The sequence below is a fragment of the Semicossyphus pulcher genome, unplaced genomic scaffold, assembly GCF_022749685.1.
Source record: "Semicossyphus pulcher isolate SPU_LCO1_2020_fin unplaced genomic scaffold, fSemPul1.0.p SCAF_11, whole genome shotgun sequence".
NCBI lineage: Eukaryota > Metazoa > Chordata > Actinopteri > Labriformes > Labridae > Semicossyphus > Semicossyphus pulcher.
This window is the reverse complement of record NW_027211615.1, coordinates 14,832,580-14,857,177: the sequence shown is the minus strand read 5'-3', so window position 1 is coordinate 14,857,177 and position 24,598 is coordinate 14,832,580. Positions and strand designations below refer to the sequence as shown.

The following is a 24,598-nucleotide window of genomic DNA, read 5'->3' as shown; positions in this document are numbered from 1 at the left end:
TAAGTTGTGCCTCCTCTTGCATTAAAAATTAAAATGAATTTAATGTGCTTTTATACTCAAAACAGAGCAGAATTTGACTGCATTCAGGTCATATGGAACCCTATTCGCTAGCTTTATCATTATCCTCATAGAAAATATCTTCCTCCTCATGATTGTCCCTGTTATTTTTTTGTTTTTTTTAAACACTGAATGAGTACAGATTGAGTTATTAACTATTTTCCTTCAGATCAAACCCGTCTGACCCTAATCACGAGATCTCCATCCTGCTCCATACTGCGTAAACTTCCTGACTCCCTGGTATTTTATGATAAAAGTATACTGTATATTTTGTTGTTGATAATTTTCGTGCTCAACATTATAATATATTCATATATCAGGTCAACTTCTGATAACTTATTGTTAGTCAGTTTCTCACTGTGTGCAATTTAAGAATCTTGCTTGGTAGATCTGATCGAGGCCGCTTCAGAAGAGCTAAAACAGGAAGTGACGTCAGGAGGAAAAAAGGCTGTTTTAAACATTTTATTTTTATTACGGAGTTGGTGAGCATTAAGCAAACGACACTAATGTGGCAAAATCTTTAAATAAAAATGTTTAATTAATATATAAATTTCCGTGTTTGCAGAATCAATTCCGACCTGCTTAACGTACTGCACTGGTTTCTCACACACAGCAGCAGCAGCGGTAGCAATGGCAGCCGGGCAGTGAGACACATGTCACAGCAGCCTGTGAGCTAAAAATCACTTACGCTGGAGCCGAGGGAACACGAATAAACAAAATGTCTCGGCACAGAAATGTTCGAGGTTACAACTACGATGAAGGTAGATAACCGTAACCAGCTAGCTGTTGTTAACGAATTAAACGAAACGGCGAGGCCCGCTAAGCTTGTTAGCCGCTAAGCTAATATTCACTGTTATTGACTGCAGCACCAGGAGCTAACGCTAGCTTGTTTAGCTGCCAAGATAAGATTGATGTCGTGTCACTTGGCACCTGGCACAAGATAAAAATTCCAATACGGTGTTACTATTTATTCATAAACCCACGCATTAAGGCTGATGTTATTATTGTTGTAATGTGTCTGTCACCAGCAGCTAGCTAATGTTTATGTTTACTAACATAACATGTTAGCTAGCTTGCTAAAACCACTATTTAAATAAATTTTACAAGCTTTTATTCATTTTTGGATGTGGTAAAATGACATACACTGAACTTATTAACTCAGTAAGCCTCATAATTAGTCAAACATCTATAAACTCGTAAAACTAAATTAGCTGGTTCCTATTTTGCAGTATGTTATGGTCTCTGTGAAGTTGCTGACAAGGCAAAGTGACAGCTGTAACAATGGACTCCTCTTTTCTACTACTGTGTTTTTCACATGAGTATGTTTGTAAAAAGTAGACAAAGGGAAACAAATTTCACATTGGTTATTTATTTTTGTAGACTTTGACGATGATGACGTGTATGGCCAGTCCGTGGACGATGACTACTGCTGTATATCACCAGCAACAGGTTGGTAACAGTGAATGCAAAATTAACACTTTTAGGTTGTGCGAATTTCGTTTAGAGCTCCTGTGAGGAGCTTTCTGTTTGTGTTGATTTAGGCGACCCCTGTGGAAAAAGCCATACCTCTTATCTCTTTACTGATTTTGTCCTGTATATACTTAAGGAGTGTTATTTCACAAAAAATCTCATCCTGCTTTCTTTAACAGTTATATGTATAACTCACTTTAAATATATGTCCTGGAAAATGTGAAGAAAGGCAGCGTGCAGTTAATCGCTTGGTCTGACATCTACCCCCCGCCAGCGGTTTCAGGCATTAAAAATCCACAGGGGTCACCACAGTTGACACAAACCTGGCTTTTAAGTAAAAAATGTTTCCATATAATTTAACATTTCTTCCCAAAAAATAAAGATTGATTTAAGGATGTTATTAAACTACCCTGTGAATAATACAAGTTAAAACAGACATCACTACCTATTTTGTATATCAAATCAGTAAAGATGCTTGTGGTTTACACAGCAAATCAGTTCATCTACTCACGTCAAGAAAGGCAAGCACCGAAAGGGGAGCCTTTAGAGGAGGGAGAATATGAAGAAGAAGATGTACCGATGTCCCCTACCATCAGCCACAACCTCAACCCTCTTGATCAAGGTAATATATATATAATGAAATCTACACAGTTTGCAAGTGACAGAAATGACAAAGATCTCCAGCCCCTTCTCTTGATCTTTTCATTTTTCATTTTTATCAATCGTTTTTTTGTTTCTCACATACATGTTATACTCTGTAGCTAAGCTGTATTCCTGTCTGGACCACATGCGGACCGTGTTGGGAGATGCTGTGCCAGACTCGGTCCTGACCCAGGCAGCCATAAGATGTGGATTTGACGCACAAAGGGCACTGGATGCAGTCCTGTCTGAAGACGCTAAGACAGCCCCAGTTACCAGAAGTACTGCTGAAGAGACGCCTTCGATAGCGAGAGTTAGCCAGGAGAAAGCGCCGCTTCCACAAAGAACCAAACATGAGCCGGTGGCTGAGAAAGGTACGCCTGGAGCAGATCATATTGTGATCGTTCTGTCTGTCAGGAACTGAAACGGTGGTAGTTACAGATTTGTTTTAGCATTTTTATTACATCTTGATATATCATGACAATATAGTTGACGTGAAGATATTGATGTACTTTTAGAGTCCAGGGAAGAACAAAGAGCTTATCAAGTTAAAAGATTTACTACTGTGTGAAGTTAAAGACACTAGAGAAACTGGCCATAAAGCCAGGGTTATGGATTTTCATGTACTTTAGTTCAGGTGTTATTATTAACCAGGGTTCTCCCTGAACTGATCAGAGACAGTTAATACTGACCTAATCCAATACTGTATCTTGATCTTTTTGTGTGAATACCTGTAGGTTCCTTGACTGAAGGACAATTAAAAAAGATTTTTTTATTAGTATTGTATTCAGGAACGATCAGAGGTTTCACTTTCATTTGTGCTGTGACCTATTTAAACCATGCAAGTGTTTAACAAAGTGCCTTCTTTCTCTTCTTTTCCCTCCTGTGTATGGTACGATGTGTCTGCCTTCTGCTCTCTGGTCCTCCTGTCCCCTCCTCTTTGACATCTGCAATTGGCTTTCGTAAGGTAAGGAGCCTGCTTGTCTGCTTCTCACACAGACATTACATCCAAGACACATAAAACCCAGACCAAACGGTCCAAATTCACTGGACAAAGCGGGCAAGCAAGTTCACCGAACTTGTGTGACCTTTTATCGCAACAAAAGGCTGACCCAGTGGTCGGCAGTTTTGAAAATGCGAACTTCCAACAAAATGTTGGTCCAGGTTTGAGCAGTCTGTCACAGCTCATGTCTGAGCATGTGCAGAAGGTGTCTGGAGGAGTTGACACAGGGCGAGGTTTAGGTGTTCCCTCATTAAGCGCTCTCACCATGGGACCTAATTCACCTAATCAGAATAGTCTCTCGCTGGGAACGTTGGCGTCTTTACACATGTCTTCATCCTCGCAGGGCTCGACTCCATCTCTCCTTTCTGTTTCACTCAGTAGTCTATCGCTAAACAAACCCAAGATAACAACCGCAAGCTCCTCTCTGGCTGCTCCTCCTGGGTTCGGGAGTCTCAGTTCTGTCCTCCAGAGCAATCAACACTCAGCAGGAGTTGGGACCGGAGTCAAAGCCACAATGGCTGATCCTAAGGGAGGCCTATCATTGGCTGATTTAATCCAGGAGCATTCGAACCGCAGCCCAACAACTTCTGTTAACTCCTTCCCTCCTCCACAGAGCAGCATAACTTCTGTGAGATGTCAGGCTGCACCAGCAAAAACTCTTTCCCTGTCTGAGCTCGCTTCACAGCACCAAAACAGGAACACAGGCAATCAAGAGTCAGTCTCTGAACAACCAGCAAACATACTCACCTTTTCTAAACCAACCAACACCACTCCTGCATGTGTAGTTGGGACTATGTCATTGTCTCAGCTAGCCCTGCAGCATCAAACCAGCACTGAGTCTCCATCAAACGCACCGAAACAGCCACCTGCCACCACTGAGCTGCTGTCTTTGTCGCATTCGGCATCTGCACACAAAGGCAAAACCTCAACCACCTCAAATGGGTCGCATTACTCTCTCACCTCGCTCCTCTCACCAGCAAAACCAGAGAGGGCTGGCGCATTGGCACGTAGCGCTGCAGAGGGTGGGACCAAGTGCAAACTCGACCACAGACCTCACCACCAAAGCTCCAGGCCACCTAAGCCGAAGCAGACGATTGATTTGAGTGCGCTCATGGCCCAGTCGGACGGAGCGAGCCCTCGCCATTTCGACCTTGACCTCCCTTCGCCGTCCTCTCCTCCTCCACTTGCCTCTGTTTTTGCGCAACCGTCGGTATTTGCGATAACTTTGGCGATTCGCAACCGCAGACAACAGAGGAGGATGAAGAGTATGTTAAAGGGGAAAATAAGAGGTCAGAGGGCAGGAAGCGGTTACCAGGACGAGCAGCAAACCCCACTGTCGCCGATTGTACCGTTCAGCTTCGACACGCCTTCACCTGACGACATCGTCCGCGCTAATCAGCGAAAAGCGTTCACACGATAGGCAAGAAAAGCACTTAATTCAGCTGCGGCCACGTTGGTGCTAAACTCACTCACTCGGGAAGAAACCCTTGAAGCAGCTTTTACCCCACCGACTGAACTGAGATGCTGCGTTCAGGGTCTTCAGTCCTTGTGAGACTTTTTAAACTACGTCCCACAGTCATGTGGAGTAAAGACATTTCTGGGACCAACACTGAAAACGGCTTATAATAAACTCTGCAACAAACAGTATTACTACAGCATTTCTTTTTTAGAGGCAGGAGAACAAGTCTTGCGTCACCTGACGACATCGTCCGCGCTAATCAGCGAAAAGCGTTCACACGATAGGCAAGAAAAGCACTTAATTCAGCTGCGGCCACGTTGGTGCTAAACTCACTCACTCGGGAAGAAACCCTTGAAGCAGCTTTTACCCCACCGACTGAACTGAGATGCTGCGTTCAGGGTCTTCAGTCCTTGTGAGACTTTTTAAACTACGTCCCACAGTCATGTGGAGTAAAGACATTTCTGGGACCAACACTGAAAACGGCTTATAATAAACTCTGCAACAAACAGTATTACTACAGCATTTCTTTTTTAGAGGCAGGAGAACAAGTCTTGCGTTTCTGCTACAAACAGAACAATTATTTTGAAGTCAAACTGAGTCTGGCAGCTTGAAAATGATCGCAGCTACGTCAAATTTCAACTGACTTTTAGTATTTTAAGAACTTTTAGAACCTTTTTTCCTCATTTTAAATCCTTATTTTTCTACGCTAAGCTTTTTTATCAATATTTTTTTGAATTAAAGTAGTTTAAAAAAAAAAAAAGAAAAGTATTATCTCTCGCTTAGCATGGCCTCTTTTCTACTTTCAAGCTGCATGAACCCTCAAAAGAGAGCAAGAGGTTGAGTTTGTGTGCAGGTGCGCTGCAGCTACAGGAATATGGATCAGTTAACCATTGTGCTGGTTTACTGCTGGGGGTTTGGTTTTTTGGAGGACACCTGGAGATTTTCCCATGAGGCTGAGAAGAACACACATTCACATGCATACAAACACACACACACACACTTTTAATGTCTAATATTACCGAATGAGTTTACTATCAGAACGAGCACTGAGAATAAAGAGAGTAAAAACGACAGCCTCCAGACCGCTCTTAAAAGCTTTTAATATTACGATGTAAAATTGGATTTATGCTGGGTGTGTCGTCGCACTCTGCCAGAGGTTATTTGTCCATTTTGAAATAAAGATGACTAAGTTTATGTACTCTGAAAGCACCTGTGTCTGGGCGTGTCTCTGGTTGTGTCTGGGTGTGTTTTTGTGTGTCTGAGTAAAGAAAAATATCTTTTTTTAGTGCTGTTGTATCGAACCAACTCTGTGTAACAAATTAAAACAGTGCTTTATATCCTACTTACATCTGAAATATAGGTAGAGTAGGTCTGTGCTTTAGATAAAGATGATTTGTTGGCTGATCATTAGAGCCAATGTCCTTCGAGAAGTGAACTGCATTATGTATCTGGTGCAGTGTGCGCAATTGAGTTATCCTTGTAGTTTCTTAAGGCACCTTGCATTATAAGTGTGACTCACTGGTATTGTTTTGAATGGAAAGTCTCGCTCTTAAAGACATGAAAGGTTGAACCTTCAGAGTGGACTTGAGCAGGTTAACATTAACCTCCTTACTGATGTTGTCAGGTCCCCGGTGTGCATTGTGGTTATTAGACTGTGAGACATTATGAGCGCTGATGTGAAACTATCCCTCACTGTGTCGTCATTTTCTTTCACCGCTTCATTGTCCTCTTCAGTGTGAGAACGCTCTTCGAGTGAAGGGTTTGGGCTGAATGTGTGTAAACTTTATACAGGTGCAGAGAGCCGAGTGAAGCTCACCCTCAGGGTGTCAAACAGAGACTGGTGAGCCTGAGGGGCGTGATAGATAATAAAGGGCAGACCGTGGCTGTAATGACAAGTCAAACATTTGGAGTCAAACAGGTTCCTCCGCGTACGTGTAGTCCTGGGAGCATTATGATGTTTGGAGATGATTAGTTGTATTAGGGATGTTCTGTTTTTTGTCAGTCTGATTGTTTTTTTGTGGCATTTCTAGATTTTAATCAGTGAGAGTCTAGAAATGACTAAGTGTTATTAAAAACAGGGCTGGTCCGGCAACAGTTTGTCCTTTTTTCTCTCTTAACGCGAGCCAGCGTGTGGGTTTGAGCAGGAAGCTGCACTCTTGGGGAAAATGTCACCCCAAGCACACACACACACACACAGAGCCTCGCAGCAGCCGATTGTCTTACTCTGTGTGTGTGTCTCTCTTACACCACCTACGTAGGAAAATCTGATCATGTCTCTCAACTTCTTCACAGCTTTGTCAGATCAAATCATTTTTGTGCCTTTACACGGCTCTGCACTTCTGCAAGGCGTACATGTTGCACAAATATAGTACATCAGTTGTGATGTGGTGCCAGCTCTGGAAAATACCATTTAACTCACAACAAGTGGTCAAAAGAGAGCGGGTGCATTTGGACTTACATTTCTAACCATCAGCTCTGCTGCTTTGTTGTGGTGCAGTTTGTTTACAGGAAAAAAAGGCTAAGAGTGATTCTTAAATGGAAAAGCTGCAATCTACAAGAAATGCAAAAGTGACTTCAGCACAGTTTAAAGGCAAATAAAGTCATCATAAAGCATCGATGTGACGGTTTGTGGCAGGTGTAGTGGCTCCAGAAATCAGTCTGCGTTTTATAATCTGCATGTTGTTGCAGTGCAGCATAAAATAGTGTTTTAGTGCAAATGTATCAATGAAAGCACAGAAACATCTCTTTAAAAGGGACATTCAATCGTGAGTCACAGCTCTGTAGCGTGACTGTGAGTAACTGCTTCTTTAGATAACGACACGTTATAGTACAAAAAAAATCTACCGCAGGACGATTTGGATTCAGTTCAGTTAATGGGCCTTGGATGATTTGAGAGGCCTGTTTAATACACAGTCACATTTATATCAACTTTCTAAAAACAAACAAAAACATGATTTGATCATTTTATCACTGAACGCTTCCAAACATTTACATAAAAACTGTATTTTTATTTAAATGCAAAGACAGATCAGCTTCAATTGTTAATTGAAATGATATGTTTGTCTTACGTTTATATGAGTTGTCATCTGGAAAGTATTCTACTGATTTTTATCACGATGGCTAAGAAATCACTTCCTCTTTATCTCTTACCTTCATCAGTACAAACAGTTGTAGTGAATCGTAGTTAATGTAGTTTTTAGTGCGAGGTGCATTAAGATAATTTGCACATTGAGCAAAAATTAAAGCAATGCATTTTTGGATGCGTAGGAGAAAGAATCGTTGCCTACATAGAAAAACATTGACAGTATTCGTCCCTTAATGTTTGGCATCAGCATCTTTACACCATTGAATTTTAGCTTCTTGCATACAGAATGAGTAATGATGACTGTATGTGACGTGCAGAACAGTAGAACACGATGCACTATTTGTTTGAGCCCCTCAACTTAAAGAGCAGCTCCAGTCATGTTTTGAGAGTTATAAAATGCTCTGCTTGAAGTAATTATTTGTGTCTAATGTGTTTTTTCAGCAAAATACTTTTAATTACTTTGAAAAAATCCTCCCAAGGCATCTCCTCCTTCTGCATCGTTATAAATTCTGGAATCTGCGTAGTCCCCGCCCACTATGCAAATTTCCAACCAGCCCCTCTGTTGCAAAAACAAAACACATCTCTGCCATCGTTTAGTGGCAACTTGTTGACACTTAGCTAGCTTGAAATGTAGTCATTAGTAGTAGCAACGTTAATGTGAGTAGTCAGTAGTGAGTTTGCATAAATGACGATGGCGGTTACAGCTGGCTCGTGCATCGCCAAAGTGGTTTCCATAGATTACACATAATGATATGCATAGCGTCACCCCGTCCATTAACGGGATCGGCTCTTTAGGTTTGTGACGTCTCAAACCTGCCAATCTGAAAACGTGTTATTCAGCCTGTCCTTGCTACACTACAGTTTAAAAGCAGACAGGCCCAGCCATGGAGATGACTGCTGATGTTTACAAGGTTAAACACTTGATGTTCACTTGAAACACATTGCAGAGCTCTTCTCCAGTATGACACTCTTGAAAAGATGTGGCCTTATTGCCTTTATGATATATTTATTGCAATATATGCAGACATGTCCGTCTATTAAAAAGCCTCGTGGTTACATTCAGACTGCAGGTCCAAATCAGAATTTTTGTCGAAATAATATCAACTGCTACACAAAAAAATTAAGCTCTGTACTAGAGATAGACCAATATGTTTTTTTAGGGCCGATACCGATTATTAGTAGTCAAGGAGGCTGATAACCGATATTTGAAGCCGATATTCATTTGCAGTAAAAGTGAAAATATTGGCGTCAAAAATTTGAATAATACAAACTCCAACACTTAACTTTGTTTAAATGCCTTTAAGCATATGCATCAGAGCCAAAATAACCCAGTTTTAAATTGATCTCTTATCGGCCGTCGGATAAAAAAAAAAAAGGCAGATGCCGATATGCGTCAAAATGCCGAATATCGGCACCGATAATCGGCCCGGCCGATAATCGGTCTATCCCTACTCTGTACACTAAATCAAGCCCTAAGACTTGCAGTGTGAACGCAGCTGTAGTTAAGCCGATAAACTCTGAATGGAAAAGACACGTTCCACTTAAAATGTCTTAAAATAGCTTGACTAGCGAGTTTAACAGTTTTGTCAAACAATGTAAAACCTAATGTGTGTTGACATTACAGGTGAGCGGGCTGTTTTGTAGTCTGTCTGTCAACAGGAGGTGAGAGTTCTCAGGTGTTTGGTTTGAGTCAAGGGTGACTGTCTGCTGAGTGGGTGTGAGTAGCGGATGAGGAGTTTAGAGACGGAATGTAAAGGTGAGTGGTGGTACCATCTTCAGTATGACTCATCCTGAAAGGGGTCAGACGGGTCCGAGGCGAACGTTTTCCTTCTTGTTTCCTTTGTAGTCACTTTCATTGAAATCTTCACTGAAACATGAATGAAGTTTAACTCATTTATATAGTGCTTTATTAGGAGCAAATATGCAAGAATATAGGTTTAAAATGATCTACTTCTTATGTATCCCTCAACATTTATTATCTATTCGTTCTGTCACATGGATCCTATCCCTGAAGATAGGTTACTACACACAGAGCCAAACAGAACCACTCTGAGACCGCTCACTGTAACACAAACATATCAGCACAGAGTAAAATCTGTAGAATATTTTAGATTCAAAGTGAATCTGTGATATTTAAGTTAAGTCAAACACAGCCTTTAGCGGCCTCAAGTGGTGGGGAGCGTCACTATCAAAATATCTTGAAAGCAGTTCTTTAAATATTTTATTAGTTTAACATATCTTTTGTGGGACCTGTTTGCTGAAAATCAAATTAAATCAGATTCAAGTGTCTCCTTGTTGCTACCAAACATGGATAGAAACATCCAGAGAACAAACAGTTCAAGCAACCAATGAAGAGATCAAAGTATGAAGTCATCACATCCTGCTCCATGTCTCCATCCCCTGCGAGGCTGTGTGTCACCCAGTTACCGGCTCTTCCACCCGGAGCCCTTGTTATTTCACTTTTGCCTTCATACTTGTGTGTGTATTTGGACGGGGGTTGATATTTGCATATCCTGGGCGGACTCCTCTCATCCTGTGCTCAGTTGAGCCCTCAGGCCAAGGTGTACGGATGACTCACTCATTCCTAGTTACTCGCAAGGGTCCCAATCACGAGAGAAATCCTGGATGGGAGGACGCCAACTGTTTACCTGCCAGTCCAAACAGTGTAAAGAGATCCTGCTCCTAGCTTCAGGACCTGATTGCTCTGTATAGGCCGCCCCCAGGCCTGCTGGAAAAAAACACATCGGAGAAGTCAGTTGTTTGCTGAGTTGTTTCAGTCTTTTGACGGAGCAACATGTCCGGTAGATCAAAAGAAGGTTGTTTCTTGCTTTATGCCTCGGGGGTGTTTAGATGGGTGCTGTCTGTTTCACCCCAGGTTAAAAAATATAAATAAGAATCTGAGATAAAAACCCTTCAGCTAGTGAACAAGTCTGCTTTGGTGATGTTGATTTGCTTTATGTAAAGCTTTTTATAGTTAATCTGATTTAATGATCACAGCTGATGTTTCATTTAAAGGAGCAGTTCGCCCCTGGTGAAAGCCACTGTCAGTCAAAGCTGGTGCTCTCTGTAATTGATAGAAGCAATAATATTTGAAATTTGCGCTATAGCTGTGGTGAAAGTTCAATCAGCTCGTGGTTTCGCCCATTCTTCATTCCTACAACTCCCAGCATGCACTGCGCCCCTCTCTCTGAAAGGAACGGCTGTTTTGCTGCAGGCAACGGCTCAGATACGTACAGAATCAGAAATACGACGAGAATATACCGGTGGATCGTATAAAAAATCTGGATTTTTTACATTTACATACTACATTTCAAACCTGATGATTTTGAACAAGACATGACATCAGAGGCGGATGTCCTAGATTGAGGAAGTGTAGTTCAGCAAGCTCCCTGGCCTCCGTCAGATGACGCGTTTTACGTAGTCTGGCAGAGGTTTTCCAGTGCCCATTGAAGAAGCGGATTGCGTCCTCCAAAGGCACAGAGTGAAATTTCTTTTTTTGTCCCTACCACAGTGGCATCAGCTCCCCATAATAGCATGATAGGACTGAGGTTGAAAATCATCAAACTGGCCCTTTAAGTGAGCTGGCTGGTGTCTTCTGGTTTGACACAGGTGGTTGAAACCTCCACGTCACTGTTATAGGGACAAGAAAAGCCCCCAGCTGCAGGAAGGGCTGAAAATTCCCCAGAGAGTTTTTCCCTTGCATGTTGCTGAGTGATGCAGGACAGTTATGATGCAGATTTCAGTGACCACAGTGGTGTCTACGGTCCAAAGTGTTTGTTTTAAGGTGCCTTTTCTGCACAAGGCCATCCACTACAATCAGGGAAAAGGAACTTTATTTGTAGAAAATTAATGTATCCATCCTTATTGTATGTGCAGCTTTTAGTTTTAACGAGCTGCTGCTTTTAAAAATGAGAACAGCAGCTCATCTCCCCACATTTTGATATTTGTCACAGATGATATGATCAGAGTGTGGGAATAAAAAGCACGTAAATGCTGTATAACTTGTAGTAAATGAACGAGATAAAACTGCCTCGCCTGCGTATCAGCGTTTCAGAATGAGAGGGACTTTTTCTCTCATGCAGAACGAGTCATTCAGAGAAAGTTTGGTTAGAGAAAGTCCATTAATAATTCTGTTGAATCACACTGCATTTTCCCTCAGGGTATTTTTTATGATGAATAAGATGCATGAAGCATGCTGGAGCACACAGGGGATGAGTTTGATTTCTAAAATGCATCAGGATGAAGGAAAGCTTCAGCCTTTAAAAAGATGAAAATCAAAGGAAAACAAACTTGTGAGCTGTATTTTACAGAGATTTTGGACTGAAAAGTTGCAATAAAATCAGAGAGTTTGAACGTTTTTTCAATAACTAAAAAGAATAACTTCAAAGCTGAAACATATCAGTTTTGTGTGATAACGCACACATCCACCTCCCGCCCTGCTCTCTGCTGAGGTGACACCTTTTTCGATAGATTCATTCTGCGAAACGCTGCGTCACACTGCTCTATTTACGTGGAGACGGGAGGCAACGGCCACTTCTGATATTAACCCTCTCCTAACCAGGATGTCACTGCCACACAGCCTGCACACAGATGCACACAGTGGTGCAGCGTGCTCGGCTGTGCAGCAGTCTAAATGAATCAGTAGCAGGTTGATATGACTGGAGGTGGTGGCCATTCGGGACTGGGATGACGAAGCAATGACCTCAGCAAGTCTCTGCTGCTGAATATGAACTACCAGTCAGACAGATGTGGGCTCAGTTACATCACATGCTTGTATACTTCACATGACAGTAAGATATGCGACAGTACATTGTAGTAATATCCTTTAGAAGTCCTATTCTATTCACACCAGTGGTGAATAAGCTATATTGATGCCCTATGGTACCATTTATTTTATGTTATGTGGATGCATAGTCACCATTTAGGAGCTATAAAGGTAGAAAAAGTCTGCAGGAAATTGTACATCTGAATGATCAATAATTATTACTGTCTTATCCTGGTTATGAAACATAATAGAAATGGTATATTTAAGGTCATTTTAAGCCCCTTTAAAAGAGGAAAAAATGCAGCATGCTCCATCTCACTGTGACTCATGTTTGTCTTTGTTTGTAAGAAAAGCACATTTTTGTTCCTCTGTCCCCCTTTAGCGAAAAGCAGAGATGCGTCTCACAATAAGCTGGACTCTGAAGTGGTACCCAAAGTGGCCCGCATGACCGTCTCTGGCAAGAAGCAGACCATGGGCTTTGATGTTCCCAGGTACCCAACACACATCTACTACAAATGTACACGATCGCATTAAACACAAATAAGCCACTGTCAGTCAAAGCTGCTGTTCTCTGTAATCTATAGAAGCAATAATATTTGAAATTGGCGCCATAGCTGTGGAGAAAGTTGTACAAAAAGCTCATGGTTTTGCCCATTCTTCATTCCTACAACACCCAGCATGCATTGCCCCCCTCCCTCTGAAAGGAACGGCCCAGCGACAGACGCTGGAGTGAAATACTACTGTTTCGCTGCAGTCGGTGGCTCAGAGCGATACAGAATCAAAAATATGTCGAGAATATACCGGTGCATTGTCCGAATAATCTTCAGGTCTGCAGTCTACATTTCAAACCTGACGATTTTGAACAAGACATGACATCGGAGGCGGGTGTCCTAGATTGAGGAGTTTAGCAAGCTCCCTGGCCTCCGCCAGATGCTGCGTTTTACGTAGTCAGGTGGAGGTTTTCCAGGGCCCATTGGAGAAGCGGATAGCGTCCTCCAAAGGCACAGAGAGAAATTGCATCTTTTTCTACCATAATGGCATTAGCTCCCCATAATAGCATGATAGGACTGAGGTTGAAAACCGGTGAACTGGCCCTTTAAGACATGCCTCGTGGACATAATTAAATCTTGGCAAAACTATTTATTTCAAATAAGCTATAATTGGAGAATTTAAATTTCATAAGGACGCTAATGATGTTGCATTTCATTGTGATTAAACTTGTCCACATTCTCTCCCCAGCACCGGGGAGAACGGCGTCGCCACCGCCTCCGTGCGTCGAGGTGGCAGCCCCGAAGACGCCACAGCAACCTCAGAGGCCACGTCGAAACGTCCCGAGACTCCATCCAAAGGCTCGAATGGAGACGAGCCCTCCTCGGCTCCCACACCAGCACGATCCTCTGGAAAGGCTCGGCAAACGATCAACATCAAGGCAGAGCTGGAGAAGAGGCAGGGGGGGAAACCTCTGTTGAATCTGGTGGTTATAGGTAGGAAGGAAATACACGAGATCGGTCATAAACCACCATAATAACCACTTGCTAAAGTAGATCTGCAAGATGGGTTATGTTCTCTTGCATCCTAGAACAGCAATATCTTACTTGCTACCCTATAGTGCAAAAGAAGGAGTTACAGCTGAATAAAAGGGGAAATATTGATTTTTAGATTGAACATTTTTGATGCACTGAAAACAGACTTATTTTATAGAGAATTATAGATATATTGGTCTATATATTCGACTTTTTCTGCTACATCATTGATTTTTAAATGTATCAAATGTTACGTTGCTCATAAATGAGTGGACTTGACAGGGAAGTTGCTCAGTCATATTTTCTCATTCTCAGTTACACCAGAAAAAGTGACTCGGTAGTTTCAGAAGTGAAGATGATTCTAGTTTCCCACAGCCTGTGAAACCTTTCGTTTTCAGCATGGCCCTCTCCCTTCCCCCTCTCACCCTCGGTCCTTCTTCCCATTTCTGCCCTCCTCCCTCCTCTTGAGCAATCCTGTTCCCGTCTGCGACTTCCCTCTGCTACGTCTTATCTTCTCTCCCCCTACCTGCCTTATCACCCTCATTGCATTCTTCCTCTTTTTCTGCCCGTCTTCATCCCTCTGCGGTGTCTTGTGTCACTCCACACCCTCCGAGCCTCTTTTATCTTTTTGTTTCTTTCTACTTCCTCAACTGTGTGGCGTTATTACATTATTATTCTCTCCAGGTCATGTGGATGCTGGTAAGAGCACGCTGATGGGCCACCTGCTTTATCTGCTGGGGAACGTTAACAAGCGCACAATGCACAAGTATGAGCAGGAATCAAAGAAGGCGGGGAAGGCCTCCTTCGCTTATGCTTGGGTCTTGGATGAAACTGGCGAGGAGAGGGACAGGTACAGTTTGAGTTTGAAGCTAAACACAAACATATGTTTATATATGCACAGATCAAAAGATTCCTTGTTTTATCCCTCCAAATTGACAGAATAAATCTTGAGACCTTGTCTTATTACCTGTGTCCTGTATGCCTGTGTAAGTAGTTGGAACATATTTTGCTGATAAATAGCAGGGTAGTTGTTCCCGTCTGCCCTCGCTCTGTTGTTGTCAGAGTGAAACGGAAGCGAAATACGCCAGAAACAGAAACTGAATCGGGTGGGAATCAATATTGGCCTATCAGTAACTTCTGAAGCGAATACGTAATACACACACCATCTGACTGAGAGCCCCACCCAGCAGACGACGTGCTTGAACTGAAATTTACCAAAACCTGACCTCTACATTCCTTTATATGGCAATCCAGCAACTCAGTATATTCCCTCTTAGTTTAACAAAACAAATTATCTTAACATAAATAATTGTTTACAGATGCTTTTGTTGTCAGCTGGGTCAAATTATTATAAATATTTCCCTTATTTATTTGTGTCTGCTCCAGGGGTGTGACAATGGATGTGGGCATGACCAAGTTTGAGACCAACTCTAAGGTGGTGACCCTAATGGATGCACCGGGACACAAAGACTTCATCCCCAACATGATCACAGGAGCTGCACAGGTATAACATGTAGAAGTATTCAAGAACCTTAAAATGTTTCTGTTTCAAGTTTATGCCCACAATATTTTATCTTATCCTCAATCAGGTTTAAAATGATTTATCACAGAGATCACAGTGTGTGCAGGCTGAAGGAATCACCTCTAGATCCCTTAACATATTAAAGGGTGTGCTGCAGGGTTCTGTCCTACAAGGTACCACTGGGTCTTAAAAGGCTTAAAAAAGGCTTAAATTTAATATTGTTACTATAAGGCCTTATAAATATTAAATTTGTTTTAAAAAGTCTTACTCACTTTTTAGCTTCTAAATGTTGTACCAAGTTATGCAGCCGGTACTTTGAACACCTGGTCCTTAAATGTGTAAACCTCTTTAGATTTTTTTAAACATAACCAATCCTTTTCCAGGGTTTTAATTCCATACAAAATTTTCATGGCGTTCTTCATATTTTGTCGGTATTGCCTTGATGTTGGCCTTAAATTTAATTTTAAGTGGTCTTAAAAAGATCCTAAAACATGGTGAACCCTGGGGAACACCTTTTAAAAGGGTGTACCCCAGGGTTCCTTCCTAGGACCACTCTAATTCTGAATTTTTATAAACCGTATCAGTACACCCAATGCAAATTTTCTTTGATACTGATGGTCTAAAAAATAATCAGTATCAAGCTTTTTGTCAACTCAATTTTAATACCGTACAAGACCAATTGAAATAAATTCATTCATTCATTCATTCAGACCAAACTATTGTTGTTCACAACTGCAGAGAAAATGCCACTGAACTCTCCATCTATGATTACTTTGATCATTTCAAATACCTAGAATTCTTCATTGATTATTCTCTCTACTTTAAAGCTCAAATTCATGTAGACTTGTGAAGCTGAGGTTTTTGTTTCATAAATAAGATTATTATTATTTTATGTCTGTAATTGGCTATGTTTAGATGTTATATACCTGCATGCCTCCTCTCGATGCCGTCATGCCCTGGATACATTCTATCATTGAGGTTCATTACAACTTTTAAGGCCCAATCCTCACCATTGCTCCCTGTATGCTAGAGTTGGTTGGCCTGCTTTGTCCATCTTTAGACTTAATCACTGGCATGTCTGTATTTGTGAGGCTATTCTAAGCTTGCTTCCTTCATACGTATGCACATGTATCAAGTGCATCAATGTAACGTCTCTGCTCTGAAACCTTTATGCAAGATCACTCTTGCTATCTATCACAAAGTACTTTTAAGTATGCTGCTACTGTTGCAGAATGATTTTAGTGTGGGTGAGATGGTTGCTGATTGATTGAGTTCGAAGAGCACATGTCCTTTGACTTCTTTGCCCCAGTGTGATCAAAGACCAAATGCTGTATGTCTGAAGCTTTGTTAAATGTGCTGCTGCTTGTCTTGGCCAGGACACTCTTGTAGGAGGAGATTTTTAAATCTCAATGCAGCTTTTTCCTGCTTTATATATGTGTAGGAGTCAAAAAACATTAAAACATTTTTAAGTGTTACAATAACACAAAAACCATCAGGAATAGTAGAAAACAATAAATGCAGAAATCCTCTGCATGTATGCAGTGTTATCCAAACTTAAATGAGTGGCAGCATATTTTTATATATGTCTAAGAGTTTAATAATATATATGATGGAAATTCAGGAGATCATAATGCTCCTTTACAGTAATTTCATAATGTGTTTTTATATAGATTTATGTTCCTACATTTGCTCTACAAAATATAAAGATTCTTAAAATACATCTGAATAGTTTGCTACATTTCTGTTAAACATTAAAAATGATAATAGAAGTAAAATTCAGCATCCATGTACCTCCTCAAACCTCCGCTCGGTCTACATGGTGCTTTCCCTCCTTCGCTTACCCTCAGATTGCCACACCTGTCAGCATGATTTGAAATAACTTCTGTGGTTTTGGGTGTTGCTGTCGAGAGGTGTTTTTGTAGGCATGGGTGTGCTCTTCTGTGTCTGTTTTGAGCCATTAATGTAATTTCTCTTTTTACCAGATGACTGTAATCACGTTCAGCTTAATCACGTAGTGACTAAGGGGTTCCTGTTGTAAGCAAATGAAGGTGTCAAACAGTCGCTTGTGCAGAGGTTATATCTCAGGCAGGATAAATCAACAGCGAAGTTATTGAAACAAAAATCATGACATTACAGGCGTGATTATGAAACTTTTATTTCTTATAGTTAATACAAGTTACATTTTTACATGAAACAGAAGCAACAAATGAGTGCACGGTTTGTCTTGATTTCCTGTATTAGCCTCAATAGGAACCTTTGAACATTGAGGGTTTTAATCCGACGGTTTGAAAGGTCTCGCATTACAGACACTGAAACCTGAACATCCGTCTCACTCCACATGCATGTGAAACACGGTAATTTAAGTAAAGTCTTAGTGCGACGTTATCGCTTAAATCAGACTTTGCATAAACAGACACATTTGTTTTATACCTTTCCTGTCGCTGCTCTCTGCAGGCCGACGTGGCGGTGCTGGTGGTGGACGCCAGCCGGGGAGAGTTCGAGGCCGGCTTCGAGGCGGGCGGTCAGACCAGAGAGCACGCCCTGTTGGTGCGATCGCTCGGCGTCACGCAGCTCGCTGTGGCCGTCAACAAGATGGATCAGGTCAGAGCTGCTACACATTACATTAACAACATCTGTGAAATCTGAGAAAAATCTAGATCATTTTAAGTGAAATGCTGTAAAAGGACATAAAGGTTTTCAAGTAATATTCACAGACATTAAGATAGCAGAAACCAGCAGTTAAATGTTTCTGTTGGTTGATCAGGTGTCTGACAGCTACGACTTCAACACCTTTAATGTTTCTGTCAGGAGAGAGGAAGCCTCAGGGAACTGTGCGATTGTATTTGTGTGTTTTTCCTTTAATCATCTGCACGTTGCTGACTTTTCCACGTTAAAGCCGCTGCTGAAGGGGAAACTTTTATGTCTGTTTGTTTTTCCTTTATGTACAAATCAGGTAAACTGGCAACAAGAGCGCTTCAAAGACATCACTTCCAAACTCGGCCATTTTCTCAAGCAGGCTGGATTCAAGGTGAGTGTGCACAACGTTATCTTAGTTAAAATACAGATATAGAGTTTAATATCCTCTTTTTATATATTTAGAGAAGACGACTTTTTTCCTAGTTTTTATGTTTTGTATGTTTTTCTAGGAGTCCGATGTTTTCTACATCCCCACCAGCGGCCTGTCAGGAGAGAACCTCATCACCAGGAGTTCAGTGTCCGAACTCACCTCCTGGTTCTCCGGTCCCAGCCTGCTCGAACAGATCGGTAATGCTGACTGGCAGGGTTCAGGTTGCCCAAAGCGTTTACTGCCTTTTGACACGCAGACACACATCTCTTAGGCTACGTTCAGACTGCAGGCAGATTTTTTTGCTCATATGTGACTCGGGTCTGTTTTTTGACCAGACAGTGTGAACAGCACAAATCACACGGAGTCGGATTTGGTCGAATTTCACACGTTGTCCTGAGACACAGGTCTGATTTTTTGCAGTGCGACCTTGATCTGTACTTCCATATTGGAGAAAATGCGACTTGCATCACTCTCGAAAGACATTCGTCACAATTCTGATGAATTCTCCAGAAATCTCCGTGCTGAAGTAAAGGCTGTTGCAACACAAAAAGCCATAATTACAAATGTGTCTCTCTTTCTCCTCGTCCTCGTTATCGCCTGCTGTCAAATAAGCTGGCTTCCACGGCACCCGTATTTGTTTATGTACGACAGCGTGCTACGCATATCTGATTTTTTAGGGTCACTGTTCATATCTGTTTTAGAATGTGACCCAGGTAGGTTATCAGTGTGAACAGAAAAGCATTTAGATAGATGGAGATATAGATGGAGAGATAGATGTACTTTATTGATCCCAAACTGGGCAATTGTGGCGTTACAGCAGCAGGTTATCAAAGTGAATACAGCACAGGAGAAAATAAATACACAGTGAAAATAACCCTCACACTAGAAGAGAGAAAGGAATATATACATCAGGGAATTCTAAGAGCAATAACAGGTTATAACCTAAACTATATTCATCTTAAATATAAACAAAAACTAACGTAAATCTAAAAAGACTTAAAAGACTTTAAAAAAGACACGCGTGGGCACACAACAATAACAAAAGACGTCACATCCGCTGACATTCGTTTTCCGCTCCGTTAAAAATATGTTATAATAATAATAATAATCTCCCCAAATAGCAATTAAATCTGCTGTTTCGCTGTCTCTCCTCTGCTGCGTGTCGTTGTCCTCCATGGTCCTTCTTTAGAATCACCCCTGGAAATGTACATGTTACCAAGGCAACGCGGACCAATTAGGATTTAGTGTTCAAATGCAGGTTGCGTGTTATGGATTCCGATTTAGTACCACATATTCAAGTAGCCCGGTTCAGAATTATCACACAACTTTTGGCTTTTCACACTGATTAGAAAACCTGATCTGTGTCACATAGGGGAGAAAAAATTGGAATTGGGACACTTTTAGCTGCAGGATTAACCGTGACCAGTTCACACTGCAATCTGATATTGGTCACATTTTAACAATGATGTGAACAGCTAAAGAAAAAGATCAGATCAGAGCAATAAATCCGAATTAAGCACGAAGGCTTGCAGTGTGAACGCAGCCTTTAAAAAAGCTGAATGTCGGCCCTTTTTCCATCATTGGTCCCTTTGAAAATAAATCATCAAACACTGAATCAGGTTTTTGTTCATTTGCAGTAATCTTAAATAGTATTTAATAATAATAGTCTTTAATTTTAAAAATAAATAATAACAAGTAGAGTGAAAACATAATTGTGGAAAAACCTTGCTGTCTTTAACGCCATGAAATATTATTTAGCAAGTGATCACTTAATGAAAAGAGAGTTCCTAAAATAAGTTGACTTGCATCAAATACAAATGCAGCTTTTTTCCTCAGTGGTTTCAGAGTGATGTTTATCTAAAGGTTTCCAACAGTCTTCAGTGGTTAGAAAACTCTGTAGTTTCTGAAGTCACAGAGAAACGCAGTTTTCGATCACGTTAAAATTCATTCAGTTCCTATCGTGAAAATATGCACACAAAATCTATATTACAAGTCGTTTATAAAAATAACTCCACAGTCAAAGTAGCACAATCTACAAATGGAGAAATCATCCATAGTCTGCAGAAGCCGATGTTGACTCTTAAATCACAGATCTGGAGTGGAATTTTACTACAGTCTGACACTGCAGCAATGCATGAATCATGCATAAGACACATGATTTCTAGTTCTTTGCCATTTACTTACGAAATACTATCGCACCACACATCACTGTCATCAAAGTGCTGATCATCCGCTCTAGTCACCAGGAAACACACTATAGCTTCTTCCATAGAAAACCGTATCAGACAAAATGATTCACCAGCGGACGTCCTTAATCCTAACTAGCTTCCTGCTCATCAGTGTTTCTTTCCTCTTTTTTAATCTCGTCTTCTTCCCTCTTTTCTACAGATGCCTTCAAAGCCCCTCAGAGGTCCGTAGACAAACCTTTCAGACTTTGCGTCTCAGATGTGTTCAAAGGTAACGGGCACATACGAACACCCTTCTCTTTTTCTGAAGTAAAGAGGTTGCTAATGTTGCATTTTTCTCTTCCTAGACCAGGGTTCAGGTTTCTGTGTGACAGGGAAGATCGAGGCGGGTTACATTCAGACAGGAGACAGAATACTGGCCATGCCTCCCAATGAAACCTGCACTGTCAAAGGTACGCACGGGTGTCTCTCTGCTGCCAGCCTGACATAATGGCCAACGTCAGTGCTTCCATTTCCATGTGTAAAAGTGCTACACGGCATTTTTTCATGGCACTAAGGAAGTTGCATGCTTGCATAATAAAAAAGAATGCCTTAATAAAATATTTAAAAGTAGGATACAGGATCAAACACTATAAATTCTTAGCTAAGCTGATACCAAAGCTTTAATATCGTTGATTGATGGGCGTATCAGCTACAAACACCTGCTTCTAAGTGCACCTTCTCTTCTCTTGTATCTGAATGTGGATGACATGTGATCGAGCTGTGATGAACACTGCCATCCTGTGGCAGCTGTCTGTAATGCACTCTTGTGTATTCGCTCTGCAGGTATCACTCTGCATGACGAGGCTCTGGACTGGGCTGCAGCAGGAGACCATGTGAGCCTGACGGTCACCGGCATGGACATCATCAAGATCAAGTGAGCAACATGTTGCTGTAATTTATTTCATACATGCGTTTAAAGTCTTATTAGCTCTTTATAGTCATCTACAGTTTATTATGTGCTTTAATTGCTACAATTAGCGATAACTGCTTCTTCCAGTGTGGGCTGCGTGTTCTGTGATCCCAAAGAGCCCATTCGAGTCTGCACTCGATTCAGAGCCCGAGTCCTTCTCTTCAATATCGAGGTCCCCATCACGCAAGGCTTCCCAGTAAGCAAGCAAACACTCGCACACACATACTACCAACAGTGTCAATAAGTGCAGCTTAGCATCTCTGTTATATTCTATGTGTCTGTGTGTGTTTGATGTAGGTATTGCTGCATTACCAAACAGTCAGTGAGCCGGCCACCATTAGGAAACTTATCAGCGTTCTGCACAAGAGCAGCGGCGAGGTCCTCAAGAAGAAACCAAAGTGAGTGGAGAGAGTGTGTGATATGTTTTAGTATGAACACACAATTAACATAAAGATTTTACTTACATTACACACCGATCAGCCATAACATTATGACCACTGACAGGTCAAGTGAAGGAGCTACTGAAGCTCAAACTGCTGAAAAAGTTAATGCTGGTTCTGATAGAAAGCTGTCAGAACACACAGAGCATCGCAGTTTGTTGCGTATGGGGCTGCGTAGCCGCCCACCGGTCAGGGTGCCCACGCTGACCCCTGTCCACCGCCGAAAGCTCCTACAATGAGCACCTGAGCATTAGATCTGGACCACAGAGCAATGGAGGAAGCCGGCCTTGTCTGAAGTGCCGCCTACCTGAACATTGTTGCTGACCAAGTACACCACTTCATGGAAACGGTATTCCCTGCGCCCTGTCACATTGCAAACAGGAATGGTTTGAGGAACACGACGACGAGTTCAAGGTGTTGACTCAGCCTCCAAATTCCCCAGATCTCAATCCAATCGAGCATCTGTGGGATGTGCTGGACAAACAAGTCCGATCCATAGAGGCCCCACCTCGCAACTTACAGGACTGAAAGGATCTGCTGCTCACACCTTGGTGCCAGATACCTCAGCACACCTTCAGAGGTCTAGTGGAGTCCATGCCTCGACGGGTCAGGGCTCTTAAGGCAGCAAAAGAGGGACCTACACAACATTAGGCAGAGGGTCATAATGTTATGGCTGATCGGGTTATGATGGTTAAAAAACAAAGCAATCCATGTGGATGTTTGATTGTTTCTTCCAATATGTGTTTTTCCTTTTAAGGTGTTTGAGTAAAGGTATGAATGCCATCGTGGAGATCCAGACCCAGAGGCCGGTGTCTTTAGAACTGTACAAGGACTACAAGGAATTAGGTCGCTTCATGCTGCGATATGTCGGCTCCACCATTGCTGCAGGCGTTGTCACTGAGGTAAAGGGCTGCTAACTTCAGGACGAAGTGTGTTATTGCAAAACACAGGTTGACGCTTCCGACTGCAATCCTGTTTTTGTGACTTGTTGTGTCTCTTCCTCACTGCAGATCAAAGAATGACCGGCCTTCCCATCATCACAGAGCTGGTCACATGCTCCCCTGCAGACTGCATGCAGCCAGAGACAAAGTGCAATTCCTCAAGAGACTCAGAGCGTCAACTTCATCCATCCATCCTTCTATCAAGCGCAGTGGCTGCTTCACCTGCCTGCTTTGATCAACACTAACGGCAAAGATAACCACGTGGCAAGATGCTGAGCAGCTTCCTCCGTCAATCCGCTAACCCCCCTTCTCATTGTCCCCCTGTCGGATCAGTTAGTAAACCTTGTTGCTCCTAATTTGATCAAGTCAAATCAATAATACAGTCAGAGTCTAAGAGGCAACAGTTCTGCTCGGGTATTTCTGCAGGGAATAATTTCAGGAGCTGCTGTGTGGCTGATCATTTAAAGTGACTGTACGTGCAGAAGGTTTAACTGGAGCTTCGGTGCAAGGGGCGACATCTCTTCTAAGATTATATCACAACTTTTCTCCATAATCAGGCTCTACTAATCAAAGACTAATTATTAATTCAGACAGAAATGAAATAATGTTACATTGAACCATGCAGGTGTTGATGTGTCTTATCTCAAATCACACACACGGAGACGAGGTCCTCTCTAACCAAGGTCGAGTCGTTTGTGAACAATAAAGGGAAATCTTCACCTCCGAATGGAGTGAGAGAGACGTTTCTCATTTGATATCAACAGATACAAAAGTTTGAATGCGTCCACAGGAAATGATCACGATTCTTTCTGAAGTGCTGATCTGGGTTTTTGCTTCTATTAAAGACTAAGTGGAGGTGAAGGGTTGAAGGGGCTGTTTCTGTTTCTCCATGTGTTCATTCAGACATGTTGGAGGGAAGGAGATGAGGCAAAATGAACCTGACAGCAGTAATGTGTCATTATGAGTTTTATTTTCTGCAGTTTGGATTAGTAGTCTATTTTAAATTAAACGTTATCTAGATTGGTCATCTGTGTTCCTAACTTAAAGATATAATCGAGAAGATCTCAAAACACGTCACTAACTTGGCGCCGCTTGTGATTTTTTCCTTGAAAGTCGCACCACACACCCAGTCCATAATAACACTATATACTGCAAATGCAAAGGCTTTCATCAGTGGGCCATAGGCTCAATCACCATTGTGTTACCTCATACGGAGATAGATGGTGACTTCACAGACATTTATTTACATGAAAATCTTTGCGATTATTTCTTAAAGAAAATGTCTAAATTCTCGTCTTGCAGCTTTGTGAAATTGTGAATATTTTCTGGTTTGTTTGCTACGTGTGAAAGAGGCTCTAGAGGACCATAAAAAAACATCTTATTCTGTAGTTAAAGGGTCTACATGCAAAAATACTCAAATACTTAACCTAAACTTTTCTGTGTCAAGAAGTGGAGATTTGCTGAAGAATTCAAACTTAAAGTGGATAAT

The 24,598-nt window shown here is 41.7% G+C and overlaps 1 protein-coding gene across 2 annotated transcripts; it reads left to right on the top strand.

Annotated features, from left to right (window-relative positions):
* Positions 1 to 687: 687 nt before the first annotated feature.
* On the top strand, positions 688 to 23,970 carry hbs1l (HBS1-like translational GTPase). 2 transcript variants are annotated; one of them, XM_069687036.1, is made up of 18 exons: positions 688 to 818; positions 1,438 to 1,506; positions 2,018 to 2,149; positions 2,289 to 2,540; positions 12,861 to 12,969; positions 13,718 to 13,962; positions 14,686 to 14,851; positions 15,388 to 15,505; positions 17,978 to 18,124; positions 18,477 to 18,551; positions 18,670 to 18,787; positions 20,979 to 21,047; positions 21,124 to 21,228; positions 21,602 to 21,692; positions 21,816 to 21,924; positions 22,026 to 22,126; positions 22,926 to 23,070; positions 23,179 to 23,970. In XM_069687036.1, exons 1-18 carry the CDS (start codon positions 776 to 778, stop codon positions 23,188 to 23,190), a joined length of 2,106 nt encoding a protein of 701 aa, XP_069543137.1. In that variant the 5' UTR covers positions 688 to 775; the 3' UTR covers positions 23,191 to 23,970. The 2 variants fall into 2 exon arrangements, with proteins under 2 accessions (XP_069543137.1, XP_069543145.1); XM_069687044.1 differs by lacking the exons at positions 688 to 818; positions 1,438 to 1,506; positions 2,018 to 2,149; positions 2,289 to 2,540 and adding an exon at positions 3,069 to 3,133.
* Positions 23,971 to 24,598: the final 628 nt, after the last annotated feature.